The sequence below is a fragment of the Sprattus sprattus genome, assembly GCF_963457725.1.
Source record: "Sprattus sprattus genome assembly, chromosome: 8".
Classification (NCBI taxonomy): Eukaryota; Metazoa; Chordata; class Actinopteri; order Clupeiformes; family Clupeidae; genus Sprattus; species Sprattus sprattus.
This window is the reverse complement of record NC_137927.1, coordinates 29,205,951-29,233,290: the sequence shown is the minus strand read 5'-3', so window position 1 is coordinate 29,233,290 and position 27,340 is coordinate 29,205,951. Positions and strand designations below refer to the sequence as shown.

General features: G+C 44.7%; 3 protein-coding genes across 4 annotated transcripts in view; 1 reads left to right on the top strand and 2 right to left on the bottom strand.

The window, feature by feature from the left end:
* Positions 1-4,390: 4,390 nt before the first annotated feature.
* bod1l1 (biorientation of chromosomes in cell division 1-like 1) lies at positions 4,391-19,621 on the bottom strand. Of its 2 annotated transcripts, none has more exons than XM_080844119.1 (32): positions 19,450-19,621; positions 18,883-19,007; positions 18,402-18,586; positions 17,695-18,219; positions 17,161-17,310; positions 16,681-16,847; positions 15,983-16,079; positions 15,371-15,485; positions 15,192-15,255; positions 13,205-15,041; positions 13,016-13,083; positions 12,797-12,896; positions 12,580-12,635; positions 12,399-12,480; positions 12,102-12,185; positions 11,947-11,978; positions 11,772-11,823; positions 11,287-11,333; positions 10,548-10,620; positions 10,231-10,289; positions 9,969-10,041; positions 9,777-9,832; positions 9,586-9,676; positions 9,422-9,471; positions 9,150-9,222; positions 8,312-8,364; positions 7,679-7,757; positions 6,838-6,905; positions 5,800-5,884; positions 5,402-5,576; positions 5,190-5,258; positions 4,391-5,052 (listed from the first exon to the last, which is right to left on the bottom strand). In XM_080844119.1, the coding sequence occupies exons 1-32, from the start codon at positions 19,564-19,566 to the stop codon at positions 4,929-4,931; spliced, it is 5,031 nt and encodes a 1,676-aa protein (XP_080700245.1). In that variant the 5' UTR covers positions 19,567-19,621; the 3' UTR covers positions 4,391-4,928. The 2 variants fall into 2 exon arrangements, with proteins under 2 accessions (XP_080700245.1, XP_080700246.1); XM_080844120.1 differs by having other exon boundaries at positions 11,947-11,975.
* Positions 19,622-21,459: 1,838 nt separating this feature from the next.
* Positions 21,460-23,868, top strand: tlr1 (toll-like receptor 1; the record flags this gene model as incomplete). Its single annotated transcript, XM_080843862.1, has 1 exon — positions 21,460-23,868. The coding sequence occupies one exon, from the start codon at positions 21,460-21,462 to the stop codon at positions 23,866-23,868; it is 2,409 nt and encodes an 802-aa protein (XP_080699988.1).
* Positions 23,869-24,485: 617 nt separating this feature from the next.
* Positions 24,486-27,340, bottom strand: part of ints10 (integrator complex subunit 10) — a 10,086-nt gene continuing 7,231 nt past the window's right edge. Inside the window, exons 16-17 of the mRNA XM_080843203.1 lie at positions 26,442-26,535; positions 24,486-25,052 (exon numbers count right to left, since the gene is read on the bottom strand). Coding sequence (XP_080699329.1) covers positions 24,896-25,052; positions 26,442-26,535 — 251 coding nt within the window. The 3' untranslated portion in view covers positions 24,486-24,895. The remainder of the gene's footprint in view (positions 25,053-26,441; positions 26,536-27,340) is intronic.

Genomic DNA, 27,340 nt, shown 5'->3' with positions numbered 1-27,340 from the left:
GTGTGTGTGTGTGTGTGTGTGTGTGTGTGTGATTGTCTGTGTGTGTCAGACAGAAGGCTGTGAAATGGGTGCTATTTAAAAACTCTTCTGAGAAAAAGACAGTGAAACATATCCTCCAGTCAAAAACTGTGGGATGAATTTATCTCCACTCCTCTCCTCTCTTCACATGCTCCCTCTGAGTACCTGTCATACAAACTTAGTAGAATCTGAATTTAAAAAACTGAATGAAATAAAATGCTCACAGCATTTCAAACACATTGAATGCCAAACAGACACAAGCTTAGAGCTCAGATGCTAATTGTAAAGAGGCTAGTAAAGACAAGCTCACCTCCACATTTCTTAAAGAAACGTCAAAATGCTCCTAATAATCTCCTGCCCTCAGAAGCTTGTAGAAAATATGATTTATTTGGACTACGATGATCAATACGATGGGAGACAAACTCAAGGAAAGGTTTTTTACAAAGGGCAGATATGTCTAAACAACCAGTCAGGCAGGCAGGCAAATAGCATGACAGCAACATAACCACATCTCCGCTCTCTGCACAATGTGTCCGGTGAAGGTCGTTAACCTAGGCCTGCCTGTGTTAATGAGGAAGGTTTTTGTGCCCTCTGTCTCTCCGTTCCCTGTCTCTCTCTTCATCTCTCCATCTCTCCCTGTCTCTCTCACTCTCTTTCTGCATCTCTCTCTCTCCCACCCTCTCTCTCCCTGTCTCTCTCTCCCTCTCTCTCCTCCCCCCCCCTCTCTTCTCCCTGTCTCTCTGTCTCCCTCTCTCTCTCCATCTCTCACTCCATCTCTGCATCTCTCCCTCTACCCCCCCCCCCCCCCCCCCCCTCTCTCTCGTACACACAAACCAGCTCAGGTCAAATTGGGCTCAGATGTGAGAAACCAATGAAGGGCACTGCCAAGAGTCACTTACAATAAATATCCCCTCCACCCCCCCACCCCCACCCAATAGAAGAAAAAACTATGTATTATTTCTTTTTTTGACCTAAACATCAGATCCACTTTTAATCAAGCCACAAGTCTGAGCCTTGACAGGGCAAAGGGTGGAAAATGATGACATAGGCTACAAATATACTTGGACTGTCTGAGTAACAATGATGGAGTCTTTTCATGTCAAAAACGTTTTTTTTTTTTTTACCCCTTTCTGTTGTCCCTTGAAAAGAAAAGTCCTCTTTGCATGCAACAGACTCCTAGATGGTGGACTCTGCGGCCCGGCTTCCTGAAAAGCATGTAAACCCGGAGCAGAAGTCCACGAGCAGAGCTTACAGTAGACATCCTCCCCCTGATAGCTCCTCATAACAACTCATAACAACATCGGCTACATTACTGGCCCCTGGGCACCTCCGCTCCGCACAGGGGGACTGTTTAACGGGGGCGTGTGAAGAGGGCCAAGGATAACCTGCTGTTACAGTCCAATTAATTTGTGTAGATAGTGCAGACGTGATTTATGAAGGCCTGCTCTGTCTGCTCGGCACGCAACGGAGGTTACAGACGGAGCAGGCGCACAATCACGCGAGGACGCTTCCTCGCACTTTGACAGGACAATGAGGCGCTTTCTGAACAGGCTGTTCCACGCCAGTGAAAAGCGTCTAAAGAGGCTCCTTAAAATGTCTGTTCAGGTATGCCAGATCACAAAACACAAAGTGCTTTCAATCGAATGAATGAGTGGAATGGACAAGGGCTTACGTTGAAGACTAAAAACCTGTCTATCTGAAGCACAGGGGGATGTTTTCAATATTTTCCAATGACAGCACAAGAGTGGGACACATCCTGCTCATCCTGATTTGTTAAAGTCTTTAGTGGATGCAAAATCCCAGGGGGTCTGTATTACTTTAGAACGTACTCCATATTACAAACACACACACACACACACGCACGCACGCACGCACGCACGCACGCACGCACGCACGCACGCACGCACACACGCATGCACGCACGCACGACACACACACACAAACGCACACACACGCACACACACACACACACACACACACACACACACGCACACACACACGCACACGCGCACACACACACACACACACACACACACACACACGCACACACGTACTCCATATTGGCCGAAGTGACTCCCTGTCTTGGACCATTAAAGTTTGTTTTGCATGTGTGACTGGGCCGCACCTGCCTGCTGTGATTCCGGCCCTGTGAGAAGCTGGTGTCTAGAGATCTGTAAAACACAGAGGGTTTCAGCTATCCTACTGAGTGAAAGAATGAAAAGATAACCATTATGTGATGGTGGTATACTTGAGCACGGCGGTGGAAAATGTATTCTGCAGTGGCGACAGCTCAAGAATGAACGTACATGGAAAGATGGATAATAATTTAAAAGCTTTTGGCTCAATTTGCTGTCTGGGTGGAGGGTAGAGAGATGTGCTCTCTCTCTCTCTCTCTCTCTCTCTCTCTCTCTCTCGCTCTCTCTCTCTCTCTCTCTCGCTCTCTCTCTCAGCCTCTTTAAGGGACAGGGAGTGGTCTTTCCTCTTTGGGGACCTGCCTAAAGGGGTTGGCAGAGGTTACAATGGCCTCCCATTCAGCCCCTCCACCCGGGGGACATAAAGGCGCGCAGGTGTTTTATGTCAGACGGGCTCCACGTGAAGCCAGCGGGACCAGCAGCCAGGGAAGCACATCCCACATGGAAGACTACCTGAATTACAGCAGAAACCTTCTGTGGCTTTCACTAAACTGCCATACACACTCCCCAACCCACCTCACCGGCTAAAAATAATAATTACGGAAATTATTTTTTCAGTTCCGCTGTTATTCTATATATAATTGTATATATATATATGTATTCAATAACTTAGTCATTCCATGTTACAACCAAGACATTAAAGTGTGTTTCAGGTGTTCTCTTCGAGAGGAAGGGTGCTTTGGTTTTATGGTAGGATGGAAAGTATTTTCCTTCTTCTTCTTCTCCTTCCTCTTCTTCTTCACCCTGTTCTTCATAAACCATTCTATAATGGTCACACACACCCTTGTTCTTAGAAATCCACTTTTATGTTGGAAAAAAAAGTCACAGTTGCAGCTCTTCTCTTCTTTATGCCAATCCCACATAAGAGTTTAGGGAAAGCGTTTAGCGCCAACCAGCGGTCACACCCCCTTAATGGAAGCCCGTTGACTAAGATGATTGTTTCTCCCGGAAATTGAGCAGGCCCTATTGGTGGAGTGTTTTCAGTCAGTCTGTCTGTCTGTCTGTCTGTCCCGCGCGGAGTAAATGAGCGTCCGCGGGCTCCTCCAATACTATCAATACCTGAAAGGGGCGTTGTGCGTCTGCCAGTGTGTGAGTGGCACCATGCAAACTGATCCAGGAGCAGGCGCAGGGGAAAAAGAGAGGTGTTAGTCTAATATTTAGGGATTGGATTGCATCTGCAGGAAATACCTGAAAGAAACATCTTAAAGGATTGGATTTAGCGTTCCACAGGAATGGTCGGAAAAAAAAAAAAAAAACCTTCCCAGAGAACACGGTGTACTTTTCATGGCTGGCTTCAATGCATGAAGGCTCAAGTAAGAGCGGTGTGCAGCGGTCCTCCATGTTCTTAATGCACTAACGAGCACAGCGTGGGCCCATATCATTAATAGCTTGTCACCTCCATTCCCCATTAGCGACCATGAATTGCCTCTCTCTCTCTCGGTCTATAAACAGGCTCTGTTATTTGCCCATCATATACAGCCATGCCTTTCAGCCAGTCTCTTCCATCGACAAGAGCCAGCCGAGCCTCTGCGGTAGAAAGGAGTAAACACACACACACACACACACACACACACGTATGTCCACCCACATAAACACAAGGCCTACTTTACGTCTGTTTATTTCATGCAACCCAATGCTAACTTTCAGCAGCAACTGATGTTGAGAGGAGAGTGACTGACACACACAGAAGAACTAGACAAGCAGACTATGGATCTACTGTATCAGCAGAAACGATTTCAGATTTAATTGCATAATGATTACTGTCTTACAGCTACCAGCTATTAGGTTATATCAGCCATTGTACACTGCTTATATTTGTGCTTCCAAACACCACTGGAATTGTATTGTTGTATGATTTCATTCCATTGCATCTATAAGAATAAAAGTTGACTTCTTTTTGTCAAAAAAGGGGAACCAAATGCAGATACCAAGAGGGGACTTTATTTTGTGGAACACAGATGTTGTGGAGCTACATCTATGGATGTCAATACTGCTGTTAAGATACAAAAAGCATTGAAAATACAAACAGAAGTACCACACCTAAACCCTACACTGAAGGACAACGCTTATATTCTTTTTTTTTACATTCACAGAATGAATATACGCATGTCGGACATGGCAAAGGATGGCATAATGGATAAAAAAAATTAAAAAAAAAAAAACACATTTTAAAAGCACTTCGGACCTAAGTCAATACAGACATGGTAATTTTAAACGAACGTTGTATATTTCAGATGACTTGAACAAGATCTTCGCAACTCTGTTGAGATATCATCAAGTGGTCAAAATAGGCCTCAGATTAAGAACAAGACGACCCCATGTGGAATCTAGTTAAAAACACCTCAACACAACAACTCTGAGTAATCCGAGTGGGACTGCTACCTGGCTTATGGCACTTTCTGTGATTTCTCCCCCAGCTGATATAAGAGATACGCCTCCACCAGGGTCACGTGAGGGTCAGCAGCCGTCACAGAGAACTGTTTTGACAGGAACTAAAACGGGCAAGAACACATTTAACTGCTGTTTGTGCAAGCCCCGTCTACCCACCGAAACCACCTCCTCTCCCATACAGGGCTGTATATCTTTCACTTGAGCAAAAAGAACGGAGTAAGCCATTGGAAGCATCTAATTAAAAAAAACTATTTACAAAAGGTGAATGAATTAATAAAAACAATTAATGCATTGTTCTTTATAGTCCATGTACAGGTATTTGGGTCCTCATCTCTTTGTGCGTTTGGCGGGGGGCTCCTCTGATTTCTGCCCCCCTCGGGTACGTGGAGTTGGGGGACTGGCATCACGCTTGCGCGCCCCCTTGGCTGCAGTGGAGGCCTGTCCTTTTGCTCTACAATAAGAACACATGGAAACAAGTTACATTTGCTGCTGGGATAGGGGTGCCCACACACGCACGCACGCACACACACACACACGCACACACACACACACACACACAGAAAGAGAGACTTGGACATGTCTACATACCGTTTGTTGGGAGTGCTTCCCTCCTTGGCTTTGCTCAGGGCTCGAGTGGAGGGCTTGGCGGGTCGGTTCCTGTAAGAGAGAGAGAGAGAGAGAGAGAGAGAGAGAGAGAGAGAGAGAGAGAGAGATAACAGATCAAATAAACCCAGAAGCAGCGTGGTGCGTTGGGATGAGATGAGACTGAGATGAGGTGCTCCGTGGTCCAGCTGACTCACTTCTCAGCCTCCAGACGCGCCGCAGAGCGTGTTGTGGCTCTGGGTTTGGCCTTATCCCCGTCTTCTCCTCCATCTTCCTCTTCTTCTTCCTCATCCCCCTCCTCCTCCTCTTCCTCTTTCTGCTCTCCTTCCTGCTCCTCTCCCTTCTTGGTTTTCTTCTCAGGTGCAGCCTTGTCTGTGGGGGACAAATAAAGCAATCATCTGAAGTGACGTGAAGACATAGACGACAGACACACTTATATATACAGTGACAAACATACGCGCACACACACGCACGCACACACGCACGCACACACGCACGCACGCACGCACACACAAACACACTAACACACTAACACACTAACACACTAACACACTAACACACTAACACACTAACACACACACGCGGCTGTGAGTACCTGTATCCTCCGTGGAAGCAGCTGCTGCCTTGGCTGGCCTTCCCCTGCGAGGTGTCCTCTTCTGGGGCTTCTCTGATTCCTCCCCCTGTGTCCAAACCAGACGTTACCAGTCAACATCATTAAAAGACACAGTATGCAACAACTTCACTCTTGCCAAGCAGTTAAAAAAAAGTTTTGTTTGTATGCAACTAGTACCATCTTTAAATGAATTGTCACGGTATGTAGTCAAGTGTTTAGTCATATAGCCACCTGTTGTTGCCACATTGCCAACTAGATCACCCAGAGACATGAGGCAGCATGCTAGTAAGCCTTTTATCAGTGCCAGCTGTGCTGTTATCGGTGTTTGTAAGGATTCTCGTCTCTGACAACTAGTTTTCCAACAAACCACCTTATTGCTGCTTAAACTAAGATGGACGTCTAAGCACTTAGTCAAATACATTAATAATCAATGCCCATAATCAACACCATGGGTCTTTTGAGGGGAAAAAGGGGTAAACCACAACTGCACAATCCCACTGCTCATCTCAGCTCTGTGCCACTGGTGCTGATGAACTCCTAACTAAGACAGGAGGAGGTGGTGGGGATGAACTCCTAACTGAGACAGGGGGAGGAGGTGGGGATGAACTCCTAACTAAGACAGGAGGAGGAGGAGGTGCTGATGAACTCCTAACTGAGACAGGAGGAGGAGGTGGGGATGAACTCCTAACTAAGACAGGAGGAGGAGGTGGGGATGAACTCCTAACTAAGACAGGAGGAGGAGGAGGTGCTGATGAACTCCTAACTAAGACAGGAGGAGGAGGTGGGGATGAACTCCTAACTAAGACAGGAGGAGGTGGTGGGGATGAACTCCTAACTGAGACAGGAGGAGGAGGTGGGGATGAGTCCTAACTAAGACAGGAGGAGGTGGTGGTGGGGATGAACTCCTAACTGAGACAGGAGGAGGAGGTGGGGATGAACTCCTAACTGAGACAGGAGGAGGAGGTGGGGTTGAACTCCTAACTGAGACAGGAGGAGGAGGTGGCCATGAGTCAGACTCACATTATCAGATTTTGTTTCTGCTGCGCTCTCCTGCTTGCTCTCCTCGTGACCTTCAGGCAGACCCGATGCTGAGACGGACAAAAAAACACAGAAAGGTGAAAAGGAGTGAGATGGGCACAGCTGGACATGGACAATGACAGACGAAGACATCTTTGAATCTCTGGACAGGACAGTAGAAGATGAAGACATCTCTGAATCTATGGACAGGACAGTAGAAGACCCACTTACATACAGACATCTTCTATAGAAAGGGCCGTAGAAGACCCACTTACATACAGACATCTCCTATAGAAAGGGCCGTAGAAGACCCACTTACATACAGACATCTTCTATAGAAAGGGCCGTAGAAGACCCACTTACATACAGACATCTTCTATAGAAAGGACCGTAGGAGACCCAGTTACATACAGACATCTCCTATAGAAAGGGCCGTAGAAGACCCAGTTACATACAGACATCTTCTATAGAAAGGACCGTAGAAGACCCAGTTACATACAGACATCTTCTATAGAAAAGGCCGTAGAAGACCCACTTACATACAGACATCTTCTATAGAAAGGGCCGTAGAAGACCCACTTACATACAGACATCTTCTATAGAAAGGGCCGTAGAAGAACCACTTACATACAGACATCTTCTATAGAAAGGGCCGTAGAAGACCCACTTACATACAGACATCTTCTATAGAAAGGACCGTAGAAGACCCAGTTACATACAGACATCTTCTATAGAAAGGGCCGTAGAAGACCCACTTACATACAGACATCTCCTATAGAAAGGACCGTAGGAGACCCAGTTACATACAGACATCTTCTACAGTAGGGATCATGAGACGTCTCACCAGTGGTCTCCTCAGAGGGCTGGCAGGAGGACTCCCCTTCTGCTACAACGGAGGTCGCTTTCTCCTCAGCAGGCACCTCCTATGACACACACACACACACACACACACACACACACACACACACACACACACACACACACACACAAAATGACTCAGCATGGTGGATCACATCTCTGTTGTTGCAAAAAGCATTAAAACAAACAGGCTGGGTGAGCCTTGTGGGCAAGGCCAGTGCTTTACATATTGGGTGTGAGGCTGACCTGAAATAATCATGTGAAAATGGGTGACTTGACCACAAGGGGGCACTTCAGAGCAAGAGTATATATAGAGCAAATGCAATTTTTATTCATGCATGTTGATTTTGCTGCTTTGTTTCCTGCAAGCAAGATTTTACCAATGTAGAGAACCAAAGCATTCACAAAAACAACACCTTGTTCTAAATGATTTTCTCCCTTACAAAATGAATCGGGTTCAGTAGTTCTCAAGCACCTGTGGTTTTATGTAAAGCACTTTAAACTGAAACTCTTGTACGAAATGTGCTATATAAATAAAGTCTTACTTACTTAGATCATACGACCATTACCTTTGATCAAATAAATCTGAATCTACAGCACACTTCTACCATCTACTCACCTCCCCAGAATCCTCTGTTTCTTCAGACCTTTTCCTCTTCAGACCAGACCTACCTGTGGGGACAGAAGCATGTTCAGATATCGGCTTTCCAGCACATGCACTGCATTCAAATCTGGCACATCGCACTGTAGTGGCTAGATGTATGTCTGCTTCCAAACACTCCAGAATTAGAAATCGTGTGTAACTGAATAAAAGAGTACACAAAGAGGGTCTGGACTGTCTGGAACATTAGTACAGGTCTTGGAATAGTCATAACACATGCCTGTCTACCGTATCTGCCACTGTTACGGAGATACCACACACCAGGCAACATATGACCTTCAGCTGTGTGTCGTGGACGTTTGAGAATCCCTGCTGCATAACAGGAGTGAAGAAGGAAACAACCAAACCACACAGCCCTTCACTGGGGCATGTAGCACATAAACACACACCTATGGCAGCCGAGACATCATCTACAGCACTTATATCTGTGACGTTGTGAGTGATATTTATTAGTGATATGAGTATATGCTGGTCCTCAAATACCTATGGCAGCTGAGACATCATCTACAGCACTTATATCTGTGACGTTATGAGTGATATTTATTAGTGATAGGAGTATATGCTGGTCCTCAAATACCTATGGCAGCTGAGACATCATCTACAGCACTTATATCTGTGACGTTATGAGTGATATTTATTAGTGATAGGAGTATATGCTGGTCCTCAAATACCTATGGCAGCTGAGACATCATCTACAGCACTTATATCTGTGACGTTGTGAGTGATATTTATTAGTGATATGAGTATATGCTGGTCCTCATGGTAAAGTGTGTGATGAGCAGCGCTCTGTCTTTACCTGTGGGAGCTTCTTTAGTCTGGGCTCCAGAGCGTCTTCCTCTGGTGACAGGGGTCTCCTCTTCCTTCTCAGTCTGGATACAGAAAAAACACCACACACACACACACACACACACACACACACACACACACACACACACACACACACACACACACACACAACACAAACAATAAGGAGACTCATCTAGCCCTTTGGTGGTGGTTATATGATTCCCATGTCACACATCATAGGCTAATGTTAACCATCTACAGAGGAGAGAAGGATAAGCTCACGTCTTTCTGTACCTCCTCTCCTGCCTGGTCCTCCTGTTGGCTGTCAGAGGCTGATAGGGAGAATAAAGGTCACATGACTTGAAAATCAGAACACACAACACATTAACACCACCATTATCAGTGAGGGGCGGAGGCAGGACCCCAAATGAGGGACGAGGACGTACGTGGGGCGGCTGCCCTGGACGAGCGACCCCTACGTGGAGCCTCTGGCTCTGGGGCCTCTGGCTCTGTCGCCTTCCCACTCTCGGGGTCCGGCTGGGAAAGAAGAGCAAAAAAAACAAAAAAATACAAATTCCTGTAAATTCCTTGTGTAATGCTTGTGAAATAAGGATGAAGTTCATTTCATGACGCTCACCTCTACCTGTTGCTCAGCGGTCTGGCCACTGGCCTCCTTCTCTGCCTTGGATTTACCTGCCGAAGCAAAGACGGGTTACAGAGCAGAAATGGCTACAGCCAAGACAAGCCAGCTGGCCCCGCTGATAAAAACTCTACAAAAGCTCTATAAAACATTGAGTAAGGTGACTTGGTGAAAAGAAATAAGTCCTACTGGAGTCCTTGGCTGCTGCTGCTGGAGCCCTCCGTCTTCCTCTACGGGTCACTCTTCCCTCGGACCTTTCATCCTGATAACGGGAAGAACAGGACAATAAGGGAATCAGCAGAGAAACAAGAGACCCACAGCATCAGGCAGAATAAGGGAATCAGCAGAGAAACAAGAGATCCACAGCATTAGGCAGAATAAGGGAATCAGCAGAGAAACAAGAGATCCACAGCATCAGGCAGAATAAGGGGCATAAGGGCCCATCTCATACCATCTCTGACACATCTGACCCTCTCTCCTCCTCTTGACCGTCCGACTGAGAGGCGCTGCCTGCAACACAAGAGTGTGTGTGTGTGTGTGGGGACCTGAAATTAGCAACAGTGAAGCGCTACACACACAGACACATACATCTAAATAATGGCCACAAACAGAAGCTTGCTCCCAGACACAAATACAGACAGACACAAGAACACAGATAGGCACACAGACGGACACGCACACAGCTAGACACACACACACACACACACACACACACACACACACACACACACACACACACACACACACACACACACACAGGCTACTCACTGGACTGTTTGACTAGTCTGGCCTGGCGCCCCCTCCGTGTTCCTCTTGTCACCTGTGCTTCCTCAGGCGGGTCCTGTTTCAAATCATCATCAACAACAACAGCAACAACTCACATGTTCAATTCAGTTTGTCATTCTACTAAGCATCAGTGCAGAAATGATTCATGAAAAACAGAAATGTCCTGTGAGTTGTTTTTCAACACACAATTAATAAGGCATTCATAATGGCCAAAAGGACCATGCCTTCACATGTTTCCTGCAGTTTGAGGAATGAAATAGAATGCCCTGGAGATTCATGAAGTCATTCATAACTGAGGAGCATTGAGGAGCATTGAGGAGCATTGAGGAGCATGGAGGAGCATGGAGGAGCATTGAGGAGCATTGAGGAGCATTGAGGAGCATTGAAGAGCATTAATGAGCATTGAAGAGCATTAATGAGCATTGAGGAGCATTAATGAGCATTGAGGAGCATGGAGGAGCATTGAGGAGCATGGAATAGCATGGAAGAGCATTGAGTAGCATTAAGGAGCATTAAGGAGCATTGAGGAGCATGGAGGAGCATTGAGTAGCATTGAGGAGCATTGAGGAGCATTGAAGAGCATTAAGGAGCATTGAAGAGCATTAAGGAGCATTGAGGAGCATTGAGGAGCATTGAAGAGCATTAAGGAGCATTGAAGAGCATTGAAGAGCATTGAAGAGCATTGAAGAGCATTGAGGAGCATTGAGGAGCCAGTACTTACAGCTGCTGGGCCTGTCATCACCTGAGCAGCTTCATCAGGAGTAACACCTGCCAGGTCAGCACAGAAGTGAACCATGGTCATATCAGAGCCTCCATTACATGATATTCAAATTCAGTTATGAAAATACAGTCAATATTCCTGAAGAACTGCAAACAGCTACATTACACTTCCTATTTGTGTACGGACCAGGGTTTTTTACATTTTAAATAGACAATATTATTAAAGCGAAATACAATTTTAAATGACTTCTGTGGTGTAAGCAGATAAACACGTCACATATTACATAGGTATAATTTTGATTTGAACTTTCTGATAATCATTTTTTACGAATCAGAAATAGCTTAAGGCATTTTGACACTCGTCCATGTATAAGATTTATAAAAAAAAAAGATTCACCAGGAATAAAATACACATTCAATTCAATTGTATTCATTTATATACTGAATTGTATATAGGATAACATCACTGTGCCATTTTAGACTTACTTGTCTCCTGTGAGGCATCTTTTTCTGTCTGGTCCTTCTCAGACTTCTCGGACTGTTTAAGTGAAACAGAATCCCCACATTATGAACACATAAACAGTACTTTTACGGCTTCTAACATCAGTCTACTGAAGTTTACACAAACCAAGTTTAATATGCCAGTAAAAAAACGACATACCTCTGTGACAGCAGATTCACTGGGGACCTCTTCTAGGTTATCACAGAGAGAATCAGACATTATAACATGGGACAACAGTTTCATAAAAACATACAGCATATATATCAAACTAAGCAAATCACACTGCTCAGTTTAGTGAAAGGGTTATGGAGTACCGTCTGTACTGCTGGGGGCCGCTTCATTCTCCGTGGAGTCTGCCTGGGCCACTTCAGTGATGTCAGACACAGTAAGGGTCGAGCCTTGGAGCGGAATAGAACGGAGGACGGACAGGTCACTCAGTGTGGTATCGTGCCCTATGAAGAGCTCAGATTAAGAGCTTAGTTTTGGTTAGTTATAGATGACAACCAAATGATCATTTTAATGGAAGGGGTTTCATTTGGTATGTCTTTGTTGTGGTGTTGTGGTATTGAAGGTGTTACGGTGTGGAAGTATTGAAGGTGCTAAGATCTTACAGGTCTCTGATGGAGAGGCCAAAGACTGGCTGGACGGCCTTCTGCGTCTACCCTTCGGTTTAGTTGCGTCTGCGCTCACATCCTTGAAAAGAGAAACAAAAGTACATGGGGGTGAACTTCAGAAGCTCCACCACCTCCCTCTACTTCAACTTTCAACTTGGTTCAAAACGCCTTTACTCACAGCTGAGGCACTCTGGGAGTCTTGGTCGTTCTCACTTCTCACTTCTTCGTTATCCACTGAACACAGAACAGGAAAATCTCTCAACACTTAGACCGGTAGATACATAAATAAATGCATTACAAAAGAAGCACTGGATTCTACAAAGAGCTGATCTACAATAGCAGACGCTGCAAACAATTAAATATGTTAACGTAATAAATAAATAAATAAATCCTACCCTCTATGTTCTGTGATGTTGTAGTTCCAGATGTGACCTGAGAGGGCAAAGAGGCAGCAGAGGGCTTTTCTTCCGCCATGGGTTCCTCTTCTGTGTCATCCTGTTTTATACAGACACACTATAAAAATGTATAGAGACAACAGGAGACGATCATGTATTCTTTAAAAGAGAGAAATGCTCAACACTACACACTACACATTATCTACACATTATCCTCACTTTTGGTGTAGCTTCTTCTGGGTTAACCACAGTAGATTCTACTGGGGCCGCAATGCTGTCAGAGACATCTGCAAATCAAAGATAATATATAATGAATAGAATCAAATATAATATATAATGAATAGAATCAAATGTACTGTACGCATTAATGACATAAGCAGACGGGAGCATAATGACAGCTCACTGTACCTTCACCATGTACGTGTTGGTCTGCAGGCATTTCCTGTGATGGTTGAGAACTTTCAGCTCCCTGAACGTCTCCAGAAGAATCGACCAATGACTCCTCCCCTACCTGCTCAACGGTAGGCGTGGCCTGCTCCTCAGGTGGGGTGATGGCCTCCGTAGCAACTGGGGTCATGTGACTGTTAATCAGACTCGGCGAGAGAATCATGTCAGGGTCCATGGACAGCAGAGTGAGGGCTGCCTCCTTCCTTTTCAAGTCAGCTTCCTGTAATGACAACCCTGCACCTGGAACCACTTCAGGCTCCGGCTCCGGCTCCGGCTCCGTTTCCGTGACGAAGCTCCTCTCTGCCGAGCTGCACACCTCCATCAGGCTCAGGAGGGCGGCAGCCTCGGCTGGCAGGGGCCTCGGCTCTTCCTCGCATTCGCCGAGCCGCGCGGCCACATCCTCATCCTCAGGCTCTGGGGTGATGTCACTCAGGGCATCGAAGGCGTCGTCAGAAACGGCAACAACACTGGTGGCTGGAGGCGTACTGGTGGCAGCGGTGGGGTCTACCTCCACGCTCGATTCTTTGGGCTCGGAGGCCTTCGCAGAGACAGGCGTCTCGGGGGTCTCAGGCATGACTGGAGAAAGAGGGGAAGCCATAGCCACGTCCGCTGCTTTGCTGCCTCTCCTGTCAGCTTGTGTTTCTCCCTTCTTCTCGGGATCTTTGGCCTTCTTTTCGCTCGTTTTTTTTGCGCTCTTGGTCTCCTGCGATTTTTCGAAGGATAGTTCCTCCGAGGGCTTCTTCTCCTCTTTTGCACCACCGTATTTCTTCTTCTCCTTTGTCGAGTCCGTTTTACCGACTGAGGTCGCAGCTTTACTCTTAGTGTCTTGACCTGAAGCTTTCTTGTCCGGTTTGGATTGTGTTGGAGTTTTCGATTCCTCTCTCGACTTGGACCTTGATTTCTCGGACAACGTTTTCCCCTTGGATGATCCAGGCTCAACATCTCTGCCGCGCCGGGGATCTCCCTCAGTTTCAGAGGTGGGCTTCTGCCGCTCTGGCGAGCTGAGAGCTCCTTTCGACTTCTCCTTGTCAGAGTCCTTGCTGTCGAGCCTGGACCTGTGCTTCTCTACATGCTTCGTCTCAGTCATACTCCTTGATCGTTTCAGGCCCTCCTTGATAAATCGGTCCTTTCTCCTGATCCCTTCCGACCCCAGCTCCAGGTCAGACCTCTCTTCCGAGGATCCAGTAGAATCAGGATGAAGGATGGGCTGCCTAGGATCGCTTTTACCCGCCACCTTCTCTCCTCTGGTCCTTTCTTTCTCCTTTTCTTTGTCTTTCACGGCCTCCGCTGTGGGAGACTTCATCTTCTTTGACCCGACATCTCTCTGCCCTTCCTCCACAGCGGACCCTTCCGACACAGAGGACCTCTTCTTTTCAACTTTCAGCTTCGAGCTCTTCTTCTCCCCTTTGTCTTCAGATGACGAGGCCTTCGCCTCAGGCCCTTCCCTCTGCGAGCTCTCGTCCCCGTGTGTCTCCGCTTTCTTCTCGGGTTTCTGCTTGATTTTAGCCGATTCGTCGGAGACGCTGCGCTCCCTCTCCTTGTCTTTGCGATCTTTGATGCGCGACGGTCGTTCGAACTTGCCCAAGGACCTCTGTCGGAGCAGCTCCTCGGACCCCTGCTCCAGATCCAGGATGAAAGAATGCGTGCGTTTTTTGTCCGACAGCTTCCTGGGCTCACCGGGCTCCTCGGAGAAACTGCTGCTCTTCCTCCGGTGGGCCTCGTCTGACACGGAGGACTCCGAGACCCTCCTCTGAGACTTTGAGGGCAGGCCTCTTGAGGTGCCCACTTTATGAGAGTCCTGCGAGAAAGTTTGAGTTTACTTGTCTGGCGAACACTTCTATCCAAAGCGACATACTAACATATAACTGAGGATAAAAATAACAATAGCAAAGACACTGTGACCACTGCCTGGCAAAACACACAAGTTATGACAGAGGATGATACTTACATCTTTCTTCGTTGCATCCCCTTCTGAATCACCCTTCTTTCTGTTTCCAGTATCACCCTCTTTCCTAAACAAGTAAGCATAACCAACAGAGCATCACTTAAACCATCATAGCCTTGAGAGGTCTTAAAGGGATGCAGATCCTAAATGAAACCCCGACACTAATTATTACACAGCCTCACCTTGAATCTCTCTTTCGCTTTCTGCTGAGGGCCACCTTCTTTTCCAGCACCTTCTTTTCCCTGCACGCTTCCTTGGCCCTGGGTCTCTGTGCATCAGCGACGGCCTTCTTTTTAGCTGCATCAAACATCGATGAAAGAATTTTCAGATCTTCCGGGGATTTATTGCATAAAGTGCATACGCAGTCACATGGCACTTCACATGACTTCCCAAATAAACTCTCCACACCAAGAATGCAACAAGTGTGCACACATGTTAATGTTATATGTTCATGTTATATGTTATATGTTTTATTGTTATAGTGTTAGAGTTAAATGTTGTTTTTTGGTAAATATTACTTGTTATCTGTATGACGTCTACTGCGTAGATGATGATGATGCTGGCCAAGTCTTAAGAATTTTGCTGTGCTGAAGCAATTTGGTGCATGCAACAATAAACACTTTGACTTTGACTTCACATGACTTCCCAAGTAAACTCTCCACACCAAGAATGCAACAAGTGTGCACACATCTGCCTTTAGACACTTGACAGCCTAACGAGTCCTCTAACTTGTGCCAGAGGGGGAATAGTGCAGAAGAGATTTGGTGAGAAGTCAAATCTTTTGAATGCTGCACCTTGCTCTTCCATCTGGACCTGTTTATTCCTCCTTTTCTCTTCGTAGCGTTCACGGTTCTGCTGTCGCTTCAGTAGTCTCTCCTCTTTGTCTTTGGCCTATTGACAAAATCATGGACATGGACATGCACATATTAAAGGCGCCCAAAGCAACATTAGGGCATCAAAATGGAAATTTTCTGGATAAGACAATCTTTATGATATTGACATTTACTTCACCATATTAGAACATTTGCATCATTTTTTAATACGTTGGGCGTTAAAAAGGGCGCTAAAACTAGCCGCAAGAGCGTAGCCCTTTATTTATTGGTGCCACCAATAAATAAAGATTTGAAAAAAAAATTGCCTCTCCCCACCAGCGGCGCTGGCAGCACGATTTTCTATCAGTTCTCACCACACAACGACGTCTCATCTTTGCTCCTTGAATGTCGATATCTAATGGTATGGAGTTATTGAAACTTACTACATGTAAAAAAAGACTAGAAATTGAACGTTTATTTTTCGAGTCTCAAGCCTCTAATGTTGCCTCGGGCACCTTTAAGGCATTATTTGAGGTAAACAGAGGCAGTTTTCCCTCATTGAAAAGGTAGTAAAAAATGGCATGCATTGAATATACACCTCTAAGATAAGCCATAATTGGGTGTGACATGGATATGGAGCAATACAATAATGACAGCCAAGAGAGGCTGTACTCACTCACCGCGGATCGCCGGCGCTGCTCAACGGTGTCTTCATCATCTGAGTCGCTATAGTAACGAGAGTAGAGGAACGGTTTGTGCACGTAGCCTTGCCGACGAGCCCCGGGCTTACGCTCCTTGTTCTCCTCGCCGTCGTCAGTGCTGGCTTTCGTCTCCTCTGCTTTCTCATCTGTACATCACACACAGACAGAAAAAACGGTTAAACGTCAACCTCTAAGGCTTCTCCCACTGATCTCCCTAGAAGATATTTTAAATGAGGATTTTACATGCTGAAATAATCTAAACAGATACAAATATTTAGAGAAGCATTATGAGTATTACATTAATTAAGTATTTAAATGAATTAATTAGTTAAATTAATTCATATTATTATTATTTACAAAGGTATGTTAATATAACCAGAGAAGTGCTATCAACATTCAGCCTGCTGTTATTAGTAATAATATTAATTGTTAGAACAAGTGTACATATAAACAAAAGACCTTCAGATGTGATCTCGCCCTCCTCTGTGGATTCGGAGGGCTGAGGCTCCCCATCACTCTCGCCCTCAAAGGAGGAAAGGTCACTGGTGTGGACAGAGCTCACTGTGATGTCACTCAGACCCTCCAGATCGGAATCCTCCAGGGAATATTCTAGAGAAAGATACATGAACATATGTCAGATACCCACAGAAACCATTTGATTGTTCTTCTCTTAGAAAAGGCCCTCGTGGTATCAGTTTTCAGGAAATTAGAGGTGAAGGCAATTCAAAACAGAATGAATTATAAATGCGTGAACAAACTAATGTGAACTGATACAGTTCAGATACAAACAAAATGACATTAATGCCTCCGTCATGGCCTGTACTTGTGTTAAAACAGCAGTTCATTAATATACTCATGTTCATTCAATTCATATTCTATTGTAAGAACATAAATTAAAAAGACCACTACTCCATGAATTGCAAGTATCTTACTCATGTTACTCAAATGGTTAGATTATCCATCATCCACACCCATGCACAGCAGCCATCCTACCTTCTTTGAGCCTTTCTCTGGCTTTCTGTCGGATGTGCTGCTTCTCATTAATGGTCTTGTTCGTGTCCTGATCTCGGCACAGCGCCTCCTCTGCAGTCTTAGAGGGAGATCTACTCATGCTTTTGTCCTTGCCCTCCTCTTCTTTAATCTCCCTCTCCTCTTCGGCCGGGTCCTCCTTTACCTCCTCCTCCTCCCCTTGCACCTCCTCGCTCTCCGCCTCTCTGTCTATGTCCATCTCTTCGCTCACATCCTCGGTTTTTATCTCGGTGCTGAACACATCCAGCGCAGGCTTCTCGCCCTCTTCCTGCTCCTCTCCGGGCGGACTCTGCACCGCCTCTCCCTCCTCTTCCTCGAGGCTCATGTCTTGCTCCCCGGTGCTGCCGTTCAGCACAGCGTCGTCTAGGTCCAGCTCCCCCTTCTGTCCCTTCTCCTCTCCCGCTAGAGTACTTGAGCCCTGGTTCAGGGAGCTGATGGTGTCCAGGATAGACATGGCATTTGCACTAGTGCCTGGTGCTGACAACACAGCTGAGAGCAAAGACAATCACACATTAAAAACTACGGGCAACATTTTGATAGACAGCACACTAGGCTATCTTTTAGCCATATGTTTTTTTTCAACAAATTACTCATCAATTGCAAAATATCAATTTAGGCTTAGTTATTCAAAGAAAGGATCAGAATCAAAGATAGATTAGCAGTATTCTTACCTGAAGGTGGAAGGTGGAGGTCTTCCCCTGGAGAATAATAATATGCTGGGGGTTCCTCAACATGGCTGCCTGGGGACAGGAACTCCTGGACCACCCTCTCAACCTGTGGCCTGAAAATGTGGTGGATTTTTGGATCCACCACTTGAGCCACAATTCTGTCCACTCCCTGCTCGAGCATTCCAGATCTGGACACACAAATGTATACAGTATTGGGCATTTGTACATTATACACAGTTCAAGTTCAAGTGTTTTTATTTGTCACATACAATAAATTGAAGTGAAATGTTAAAGGGTCAATGCTCCAGTACAGGGCAGGTAAGGACAGAGAAGCTTTGCTGTGGGCTCTAGAACGAGTAAGTCATGTGAATGTGGTGAAAATGCATTGTTTTAGCAAGTAAACTTCAGTAGAATGCAATCAATGGTTTGTAAATCACTTTTCAAACTGTCAAAGAGTGTCTGTATGTGGGCTGTACGAACTTACTGCAGAACTAATTGTCTGATGTTGTTTCTCAGTTGGTTCTTGTTGAGGTGAGGGCTCCATGTGTGGTTCGAGAGATGATTTGACACAAAGTTGTCCACACGTTGCCTCAAGTTCAAATAAGCAGGCTGGAAACATGTACATACTAAGTGAATAAATATGAAAACTGCTACAGGGAATGTTAACGGATGCGTAGAGTTAAATATCAACTTATTTGAAGATTAACTTTTATACAAAAAGATGGAGAAAATATGGAAATTCCATATTCGACATCGGTCTAACGAAGTGTAAATGTGAGTGGTAGGCAGTAGGCACTGCACATATACCACACTAACTTTGTTTGAACAGCTAGCCTGTTTTCCTAAGGTCTGGCACCAACGTTACCAAGGTAGCGGTAGCTTTTTAAGTCAATTAGCTTTCAATAAACAGTCTTGCTATAAACTGTTAAAGTATCATTCAGTAAAAACACAACAGTCTAACCCTATTGATGACATTTAATAACCAGGTTGACCACTATCGTTTGTCATAATGCACACCATTGTTATCAAGTAACAACAAACACTTGCGTACCTTTGTATCCACGTCGGCTAAGCAGTCTCTCCTGAACTGATCAAAAAGACCTTGAGTTTTTAAGTGATTAACGATCATAGAGACCAGCTGCGGGTCTCCTGGAGGTAACCCAGCCATGAGTAGAGAGAGGAATAAAAAGCAAATAGTAGTGCATTAATTTTCTGTCATTCGAAACCTGTTCAAAACAGTATTTACACCGCCATTTTTGTTAGACGACATAATGGCCGGATGCACTTGGTCAACTACCGGTTCACGGAAACTGGCACGTTCAAGAGGATCTGCGATAGCTAGCCTACTAGTAGTGCGACTCTGATATGCGCGATTTAATCACAGATCGGACCGGGTGACACTTGCATTATGCAATGTAGTTCAAAGTGTGGTGGTCATCGCAACCTTCGTGCACTATTTTGTCACATTGCACAGTAGAAATATACGAAATAAAATACCCTGCAGTGTTAAAGTGAATGTGAGTATATCACAGCAGAAACTTGATCTCTGTTGAATAAGTGGCTAAAGGAACTTTAACTGTTCCACCCATGGAGAAATTTAGTTTAACAAAGATATCTGACACAGAAGGTTTGGCTAACGCGTATCATCAAATATAAAATGATCATGGATTCTATCTAATCTGTTGGTTGTCGCTGCTTGGATATCGGCTCGTTGGTCTAGGGGTATGATTCTCGCTTTGGGTGCGAGAGGTCCCGGGTTCAAATCCCGGACGAGCCCTTGTTTTCTACATTAAACGGAAAAACTTAGCCGAAAAGGGTCGTTGATATTAAAGACCAATCTCAGAGGATTCCAGGTGTTATCTCGCCCAGTACCCTATGGTCTCACACAAAATGCCTTCAAATCTGATTTAAACAAATGCTGTGAACTGTGTAACAGTAATGTAACATCTAACAGTTTACTGTTTTTGTTCTCTTCATCATAAAGGCTCAATGCATAGGCTTTGAAAGAAATGCAGGAAAAGGAGAAAGAAAGGGAAGAGAGATTTGGACGCCGTTGTCAGGATGCAATAAATTGCTTTGATAATATCAGGGCTGTTTGTTTAACTTCTTAACAAAGAGCATTTGGTTTTATAGGAGTGTGTGTGTGTGTGTGTGTGTTAGGCTGGGGGAAGTGAAATTTGAATATTGCTTTAAGAGTGCATCTCACTTCTGCTTGCACTCTGAGTAGACCAGACTGTGCGGTTGAGTTATGTGTCACGACAGTATACAGACTTTTGACAAGAAACAAGCACATTTGTTAACTGCAGATTAAACATAGCACTTCATCATTTAAACCTGAACAGCCCAAAACAGGACCTGAGTTGGATTCTCTCATAACAGGTGAGCATTGTAAATTTGTGTAATTACGTTTTCAATTACCACTCGTAATCAAAAAGATAGTTTGCTTAAAAATATAGGGAACAAAATCAAAGTTTAGACAACAACATTTTAAACTACAGAAAATATGAATGACAGGCACATCTATGTTTCTTTGTTTTGAAAGAACAGAATATTTATATATGTTGTAATTGCATGTTTTAATGTCAGAAGAAGGGGAATCTCACTTAGAAGCAATAATGTCCATACAAACTCTTGTATTGCTACAATTAAGACTTGAATATAATTGACATGAAGTATAATTAAAAGATAATAGAAATAAATGCAAACTTCAAAAGTGGGATGTTAAGCCATTGACAATGTTTCCTCTGTTCATTTGTGAACTTGATATTTAAACTAGGGTTCATTAATCATCCACAGAATAGTTTACAACAACAGGACAGGTTTTTGTCATTAATATGTTTAGTCAAGAATATCCGTGCTGAATTAAAATGTGCTTTAAATCTCACCTGTGTTTTGGTTGATGCAAAGAGTTTGTCTTTATTTGAGAAGCTATTTAATGTATTATATAGGTTTTTTTGTAGTTTCTTTTTTGAAGATGTGAATAGCCTTATTTCAGAAAAAAATTCTACAGGGTCCCCATATTTACTATCTCACTGATTTCTTCCTTCATTGTTTCAGACTTATGGGCAAGATGGACTCCATCATATGGGTCATGCTCGTCCTCTTTGGATGCCTACCCTGTTCACTCAGCTCTGACATGAGCACCACCATTGTGAATTTGTCCTCACAGAACCTGTCTTCTGTGCCTGATTGGCTTTCCCTATCCATAGAGGCCTTGGACCTCTCGTGCAATCACATTCAAGCTCTGGGCAAAGAGGATTTCCATCAAACATCCGGGTTATGGTTCCTCAACCTTTCCTACAATGCGATAGAGAGAATTGATCGGGAGGTTTTTCGCTCTACCCATTACCTAGAACTTTTGGATCTGTCCCATAACAAGCTCCACAGCCTTTTAGATCAGAGATACCTACTGATGACTCCAAACCTATGGTATTTGGATCTGAGTTTCAATGAATTTGTTAATATGACCCTTGGAGTTGAATTTTCAAATCTCGGAAAGTTGGAATATTTGGGATTAAGTGCAAAAGTGATCCAGAATGACGACTTCGCATTTATACAAAGACTTCACCTAAACAGTTTGACCCTGTATGTGTCAGATAGCACCAGCTACGAAGTTGGGAGCCTCACAAATGTAGTTTCCAAAAAAATCATTATCTCAACAAAGTCTGATTGTGACCTTGCTATTTTGGAAGATGCCCTCACATCTTTCTCAGAGGTAGAAATTGTTGGTATAACAGGGGAAAGACTAGGAAGAGCAGTAAGCCAACGGAAAACAATGAAGGCCACCCGTCTGGTTTTAGCAAGCATAACAGCCACCTGGAAGCATTTCACAAGTGCCATTAATATTCTTCTTTCCTCCTCTGTGAAGCATATCAGTTTCACTGGGCTAACATTTAACAACATGGAGGACGGTAGCAAAGTGAGCCTCTCTTCACGTGTGGAATCTGTAAATATTAGACAAGCGATTGTGACGGTGTTCATATTTTCGCAGCAAATGCTGTATGATTTCATTATCAACACACCTGTCCGAAACCTCACAGTCGCACAGACACCAATGATCCACATGACCTGTCCTGAAGCACGCTCCCCCATTCACATGCTGGATCTCTCTGATTGCGCGCTGTCTGAGAAGGTCTTCTCTCGGGATGGAGAAAGTGAGGGTGTGATCGAGTGTGACACTCTGGTAAGGTTGGAGATCTTGTTGCTGAGGGGGAATAACCTCCAGGATTTGCAGCAGCTTAGTAGCAGAGTTCATCTCATGGATTCACTGAGGAACCTGGATTTAAGCCAGAACAAACTGACGTATCAAGGTGAGCAGGGTGATTGCGTTTGGCCTTCAAATATTGTACATTTAAATTTGTCTTCAAACAGCTTTGACAGTTCAGTCTTTCACTGCCTACCCAAGAACGTTATCGAGTTGGACCTCCAAAATAATGATATTACTGTTATGAAAACAGACATTTTGAAACTTGATTCACTTGAAATTTTGGATCTGACCAACAACAGATTTCACGATATCCCAGACTGCACAGCTTTTCCAAACCTTCAGAGATTACTGGTCAGAGGAAACTCCCTCCAGTCTCCTTCTTTAGACTTTCTGAGGACTTGCCCCAAGCTACAGGATCTAGATGCCAGTCATAACAGCTTCATCTGCACATGTTCCTTGCGAGGGTTCGCATCTGTAACAGGAGAGACAATGGCAGCACAGATCAGACTGCTACACTGGCCGAGAAGTTATCACTGCAGCTACCCAGAGGCTTGGAGGGGAACTCTCCTGAAAGACTTCAGCCTTCCAGCAATTTCCTGTAGTGCAGGTCTTCTTGCAACCACCATTTTGGTGCCAGCAGTCGCTCTAGTCATTGCAGTAGCAGTACTTTGTCGACAGCTGGATGCTCCATGGTACATGAGTATGATCTTCCAGTGGGCCCATATAAAACATAGAGGAAGGGTGAATCGGGACCGACCAGAGGACCTGCAGGGGGTGATCTTCCATGCCTTTGTATCCTACAGTCAACGGAATTCTGACTGGGTCAAAGGCCAGCTCATCCCTAAACTGGAGGGCGGGGATGCAGGCGCCGCTCGTCATGGTCTCCGTGTGTGTCACCACGAACGAGACTTCATACCCGGGAGGCCGATCGTGGAGAACATCCTGCAGTGCGTGGAGAGGAGCCGGCGCAGCATTTTCGTCCTCTCCCTGGACTTCGTGCAGAGCCAGTGGTGTCACTACGAACTGTGCTTTGCCAACCACCAGCGTGTGGCCAGGGGATTTGACAGTGTGATGCTGATTCTTCTGGAGCCTCTGCCTCTTTACCTCATCCCTTCCAAGTACTACCAGCTCAGAAACATGATGTCCAGGCGCACCTACCTAGAGTGGCCACAGGAGAGGGCAAAGCAGGGGCTGTTCTGGGCCAACCTCCGAGCAGTCCTGCAGGCCAACCTGCCCACTCAGCCTCCCAGGAGCGATGGGTGAGGGATGGTGGAAGGAAAGCAGTGTTGCTAGCAGCGTTAGCATTTCTCACTGACTTCCACAAGCCCATTTCCACCCGCCAGTGTGATGCGCGTATGTCAATTTGTCGGAATGTCTCTTTGTAAGTGGCTTGGTTTGTTATTACGGATGGGTCAGGTTAAAACTTCAGTGACAGATTATAGAGCCCAGGGGAAACCCAGATTGTTTTGGTTTTGTCATGTTTCCCAGAAAAGCCCCTCAGATATTTTTGCAAATAACCAAAATCCAGTTATTGCTACCAGCAGCCAGAAGCTGATAAAAGGCACAGAATTCAAACATATTAAGGTCAAGGATGTGGCAAAAGTAGTTTTTTATTAGTGTTGTAAATATCACTGTGGCCTTAAGCTATATTTGAAATGTGCATCCTGTGTCATGTATGGGAGGGTAACAGTTTGATTACTCATTGTTAACATACATACTGATGACCATTCCATTCTGCTCAGTGTCAAATGCCTCATGACCTTACGAACTTTGTATGGCAAGTGATGTCTGCTTCACACGTTTGTATTAATAAATGAAACAAGTAATAATAATAAAATTGTAACATTTGCATTTATTTCAAATATCCCTTTAGGGGATTATGACATTATTTATAAACAGCCACAGTTATATGAAGAGACAACGAAGAAAAAAAAAAACATAACACGGTCCTGACAATGGAATACTTCAAGATACCTAAAGCATTAAACATACCCACTTATCCAGCTAACCTATACGAATATTCATCAATATCAAGGATTGAAAAATGTAAAGAAGAGGAAAATCACATGTCGTACAGGGGTATGAGTTTCTTAGTCCTGAGAAGTAGCGTTTCATCACAGCATGACGGGACAGCCCATCGGTATGGTTTGACGCTAATGGTTATGAAACTAGTTGTGAGGCTTAGGATCAAGAGACAAACCCCCATGGTGATGAAGAGGCACAGTTCAGTCCCAAGTAGAAACAGTCAGTGTTAGAGGCTTCAGAGGTCAAAGGTCAAAAGCCAAAGGCCTTAGGGTAAGGACTGGATAAGGATGATCTTCTCATTGATGCAGAATCGGTGTAACACAGTGAACAGATTCTCCCCACATCTAGACACCTGTCTCTCCATCGCCAGACGGAAGTCCTCCTTTACCCCCTTAGTAATGCCGCGGGTCACCGTGTGATGCCTGTAATGCACACAGAATTAGTGCTTTGGGCCAGTTTCAATAGGTAATTAGATGAACATCTAAAATTGTATCTAAATATCTGGGTCTAATACGCCTTATTAAAAAAAATACAATGAAGTATTGAGGATAACAGTTGTGCACATACAACTTGTGTACCATCATTAACATCTACATTACGCTGTTTTTCTGTATATACTTAATATTTGGCTGGATATGCGATGTCATTCTTTATTTTAGATAGAGACTGACCAACACAGACAACCAACAGTAATATAAATAAAGTCTTAAAACAAACAAATGTCTTTAAACAACAAATACTGCACACAGTCAGTATGGAACACAAGAAACCACCTTCACAGTCAATGAAACTCAACTGACAGACCAATAAACCAGAAAGAAAACAGAACGACGTTATGCAGTGAATTCACAAGAACAGCACCAAACGAAAAACAAACACTAAACCAAAACAAAAACCAAAAGGAGAAAAACACGGCAGAAAAATGAACACGCAACTTAACTGGAATGAAAAGTATCGACGGAAATAAGATAGACGGGGTTGAAAAAAATGAAGTAAAAAAGTGTACAAACAAGGACACACGGAGGGGGGAAGATGAGCAGGCTGAGTGGAATTTGGGCGGGTGGGGGGTTTGGGGGGTGGAGTCAGAGTATGGGGTACCTGTCAGTCGGCTGCGCCCCAGGAAGCTGCAGGGGGTTATACTCCACCCCCAGAGCGGGGCTGGGGTTCCTAGAGACAGCAAACACCATTCATCAACACCCGGTGAGACAAGGGTGCATTCCAGACACTACTGGCCAGCCTATTGCAAACAGACGCTGTGAGATGGAGGATTTGAGCTCGTGGTTCAATTAGGTGAGTTATTAAACGTGAATGTGCTGAAATTCCCACACATGTCATGCACAGGGTTGGGCCCACTGTTCACACTGTGAACACCATTTAGGGCTTTTTTTTTTATTTTATTTGTTTGCAGAGGTGAAAAAGAAAATCTGAGTGTGTTTGTGAAATGTGGGTGCTCTGTGACTGAATTACTGGTTTCACTGAAATCTGTGAGAGGGGGTCGATGTCTTGAATGCACCCATAGCCAGGACCTTGAGCTGAGGTCAAAAGGTCAATCGGAGCTCAGCAAGCGAATCAAAGAGCAGGGAAGGAAAACACAGTAAAACACACCAGGCGTGCCCTTTAAAAGCATTAACAGTGCCTCGGTTAGGTAGAGCAGACATGTTTGAACACAAAGAAAGAAAGAAAGAAAGAAAGAAAGGAAGAGGGGACGAAACAAAGTAAACAAAGAGCCTAGATGACCAATCATCTGCCCCTTCAACTGGTTTTCTTCACCTAGGCAGAGAACTAGCCTGTCAAATGTGGGTGGGACTTACTTGATGAGCATGCCCTGATTGGGCAGTAGCTCCAGCTGGACACGCCCTCCCTCAGGTGTGCGAAGGTAAGCGAATTCCTCAAGCATGTCGATGTCTGTGCAGGTGTGCAAGTTGAGGAGAACACAGACTCTACCAGGGAAAGAGAGTTATAACACACTAACAGTAAGGGGCAAAACATTCAACTTCACGCTGGCAAGTGCAGAGTATCACTGGAGAAGCATTCTGGCAATGGAGCTAATCATGGCATGGTAATGGGTTGGGTCCTATAGAGTAGGGTAGAGTAGGGGGGAGTAGTGTAGAGTAGGGTGAAGTAGAGAGCAGCGTCTCAACTACTGGATCACTCATGTCCCAATGTCTGTGTCACTTAAGAACTGACATTTATTTTGAAATGGAAAAAGCTGAGTCTGCGGTTCTCATGCGTCAATCACAAAGACAAAAGGGACAGGTAGAGTACTGCGTGAGCGGCAGATGCATAGTCTAGGAGTCTTGAGTGACGGCTGAGACAGCTTCGACTTCGACTAGCTGTCTACAGTGATGCCACTGGGCGGCTGGATGAATCTTTGTGTTCAAGTTCATCATTCTGGTAGAAAAGTAAAAATGTTGCCAATTACTGTAGTTATATTGCTGGGGAAATGGGTATGTTTGTGTAACTTACGGTTAGCTTATGACTTACTGTAGATTAGCTATGTTATATGACGTTTTGTGTGTGGTAAAGAAATAAATGTGTATGTTTGTATAACAAGTTAATTTGATGAAAAATATAACATGAAGTTTGAATCATTAGATTGAGCAAAAGGTGAAACAAATCCCCAGATAACTCAGTGTGGTAAAAAATCATCTATTTGAAATGTATCTGATGTCAGACCCAGGTCTGGGATAAAAGCAGGCCCTAGGTGTAT

Bases quoted from the DNA above. Each gene is read 5' to 3' on its own strand.
- bod1l1 (XM_080844119.1), bottom strand. From the start codon at position 19,566: ATGGCTGGGTTACCTCCAGGAGACCCGCAGCTGGTCTCTATGATCGTT. The intron at 16,080-16,680 runs GTGAGTGAGTAC...TTTTGTCAATAG, and splicing joins AGCAGCGCCGGCGATCCGCG to GCCAAAGACAAAGAGGAGAG. The intron at 9,677-9,776 runs GTGAGCGTCATG...CTTCTTTCCCAG, and splicing joins CCGCTGAGCAACAGGTAGAG to CCGGACCCCGAGAGTGGGAA.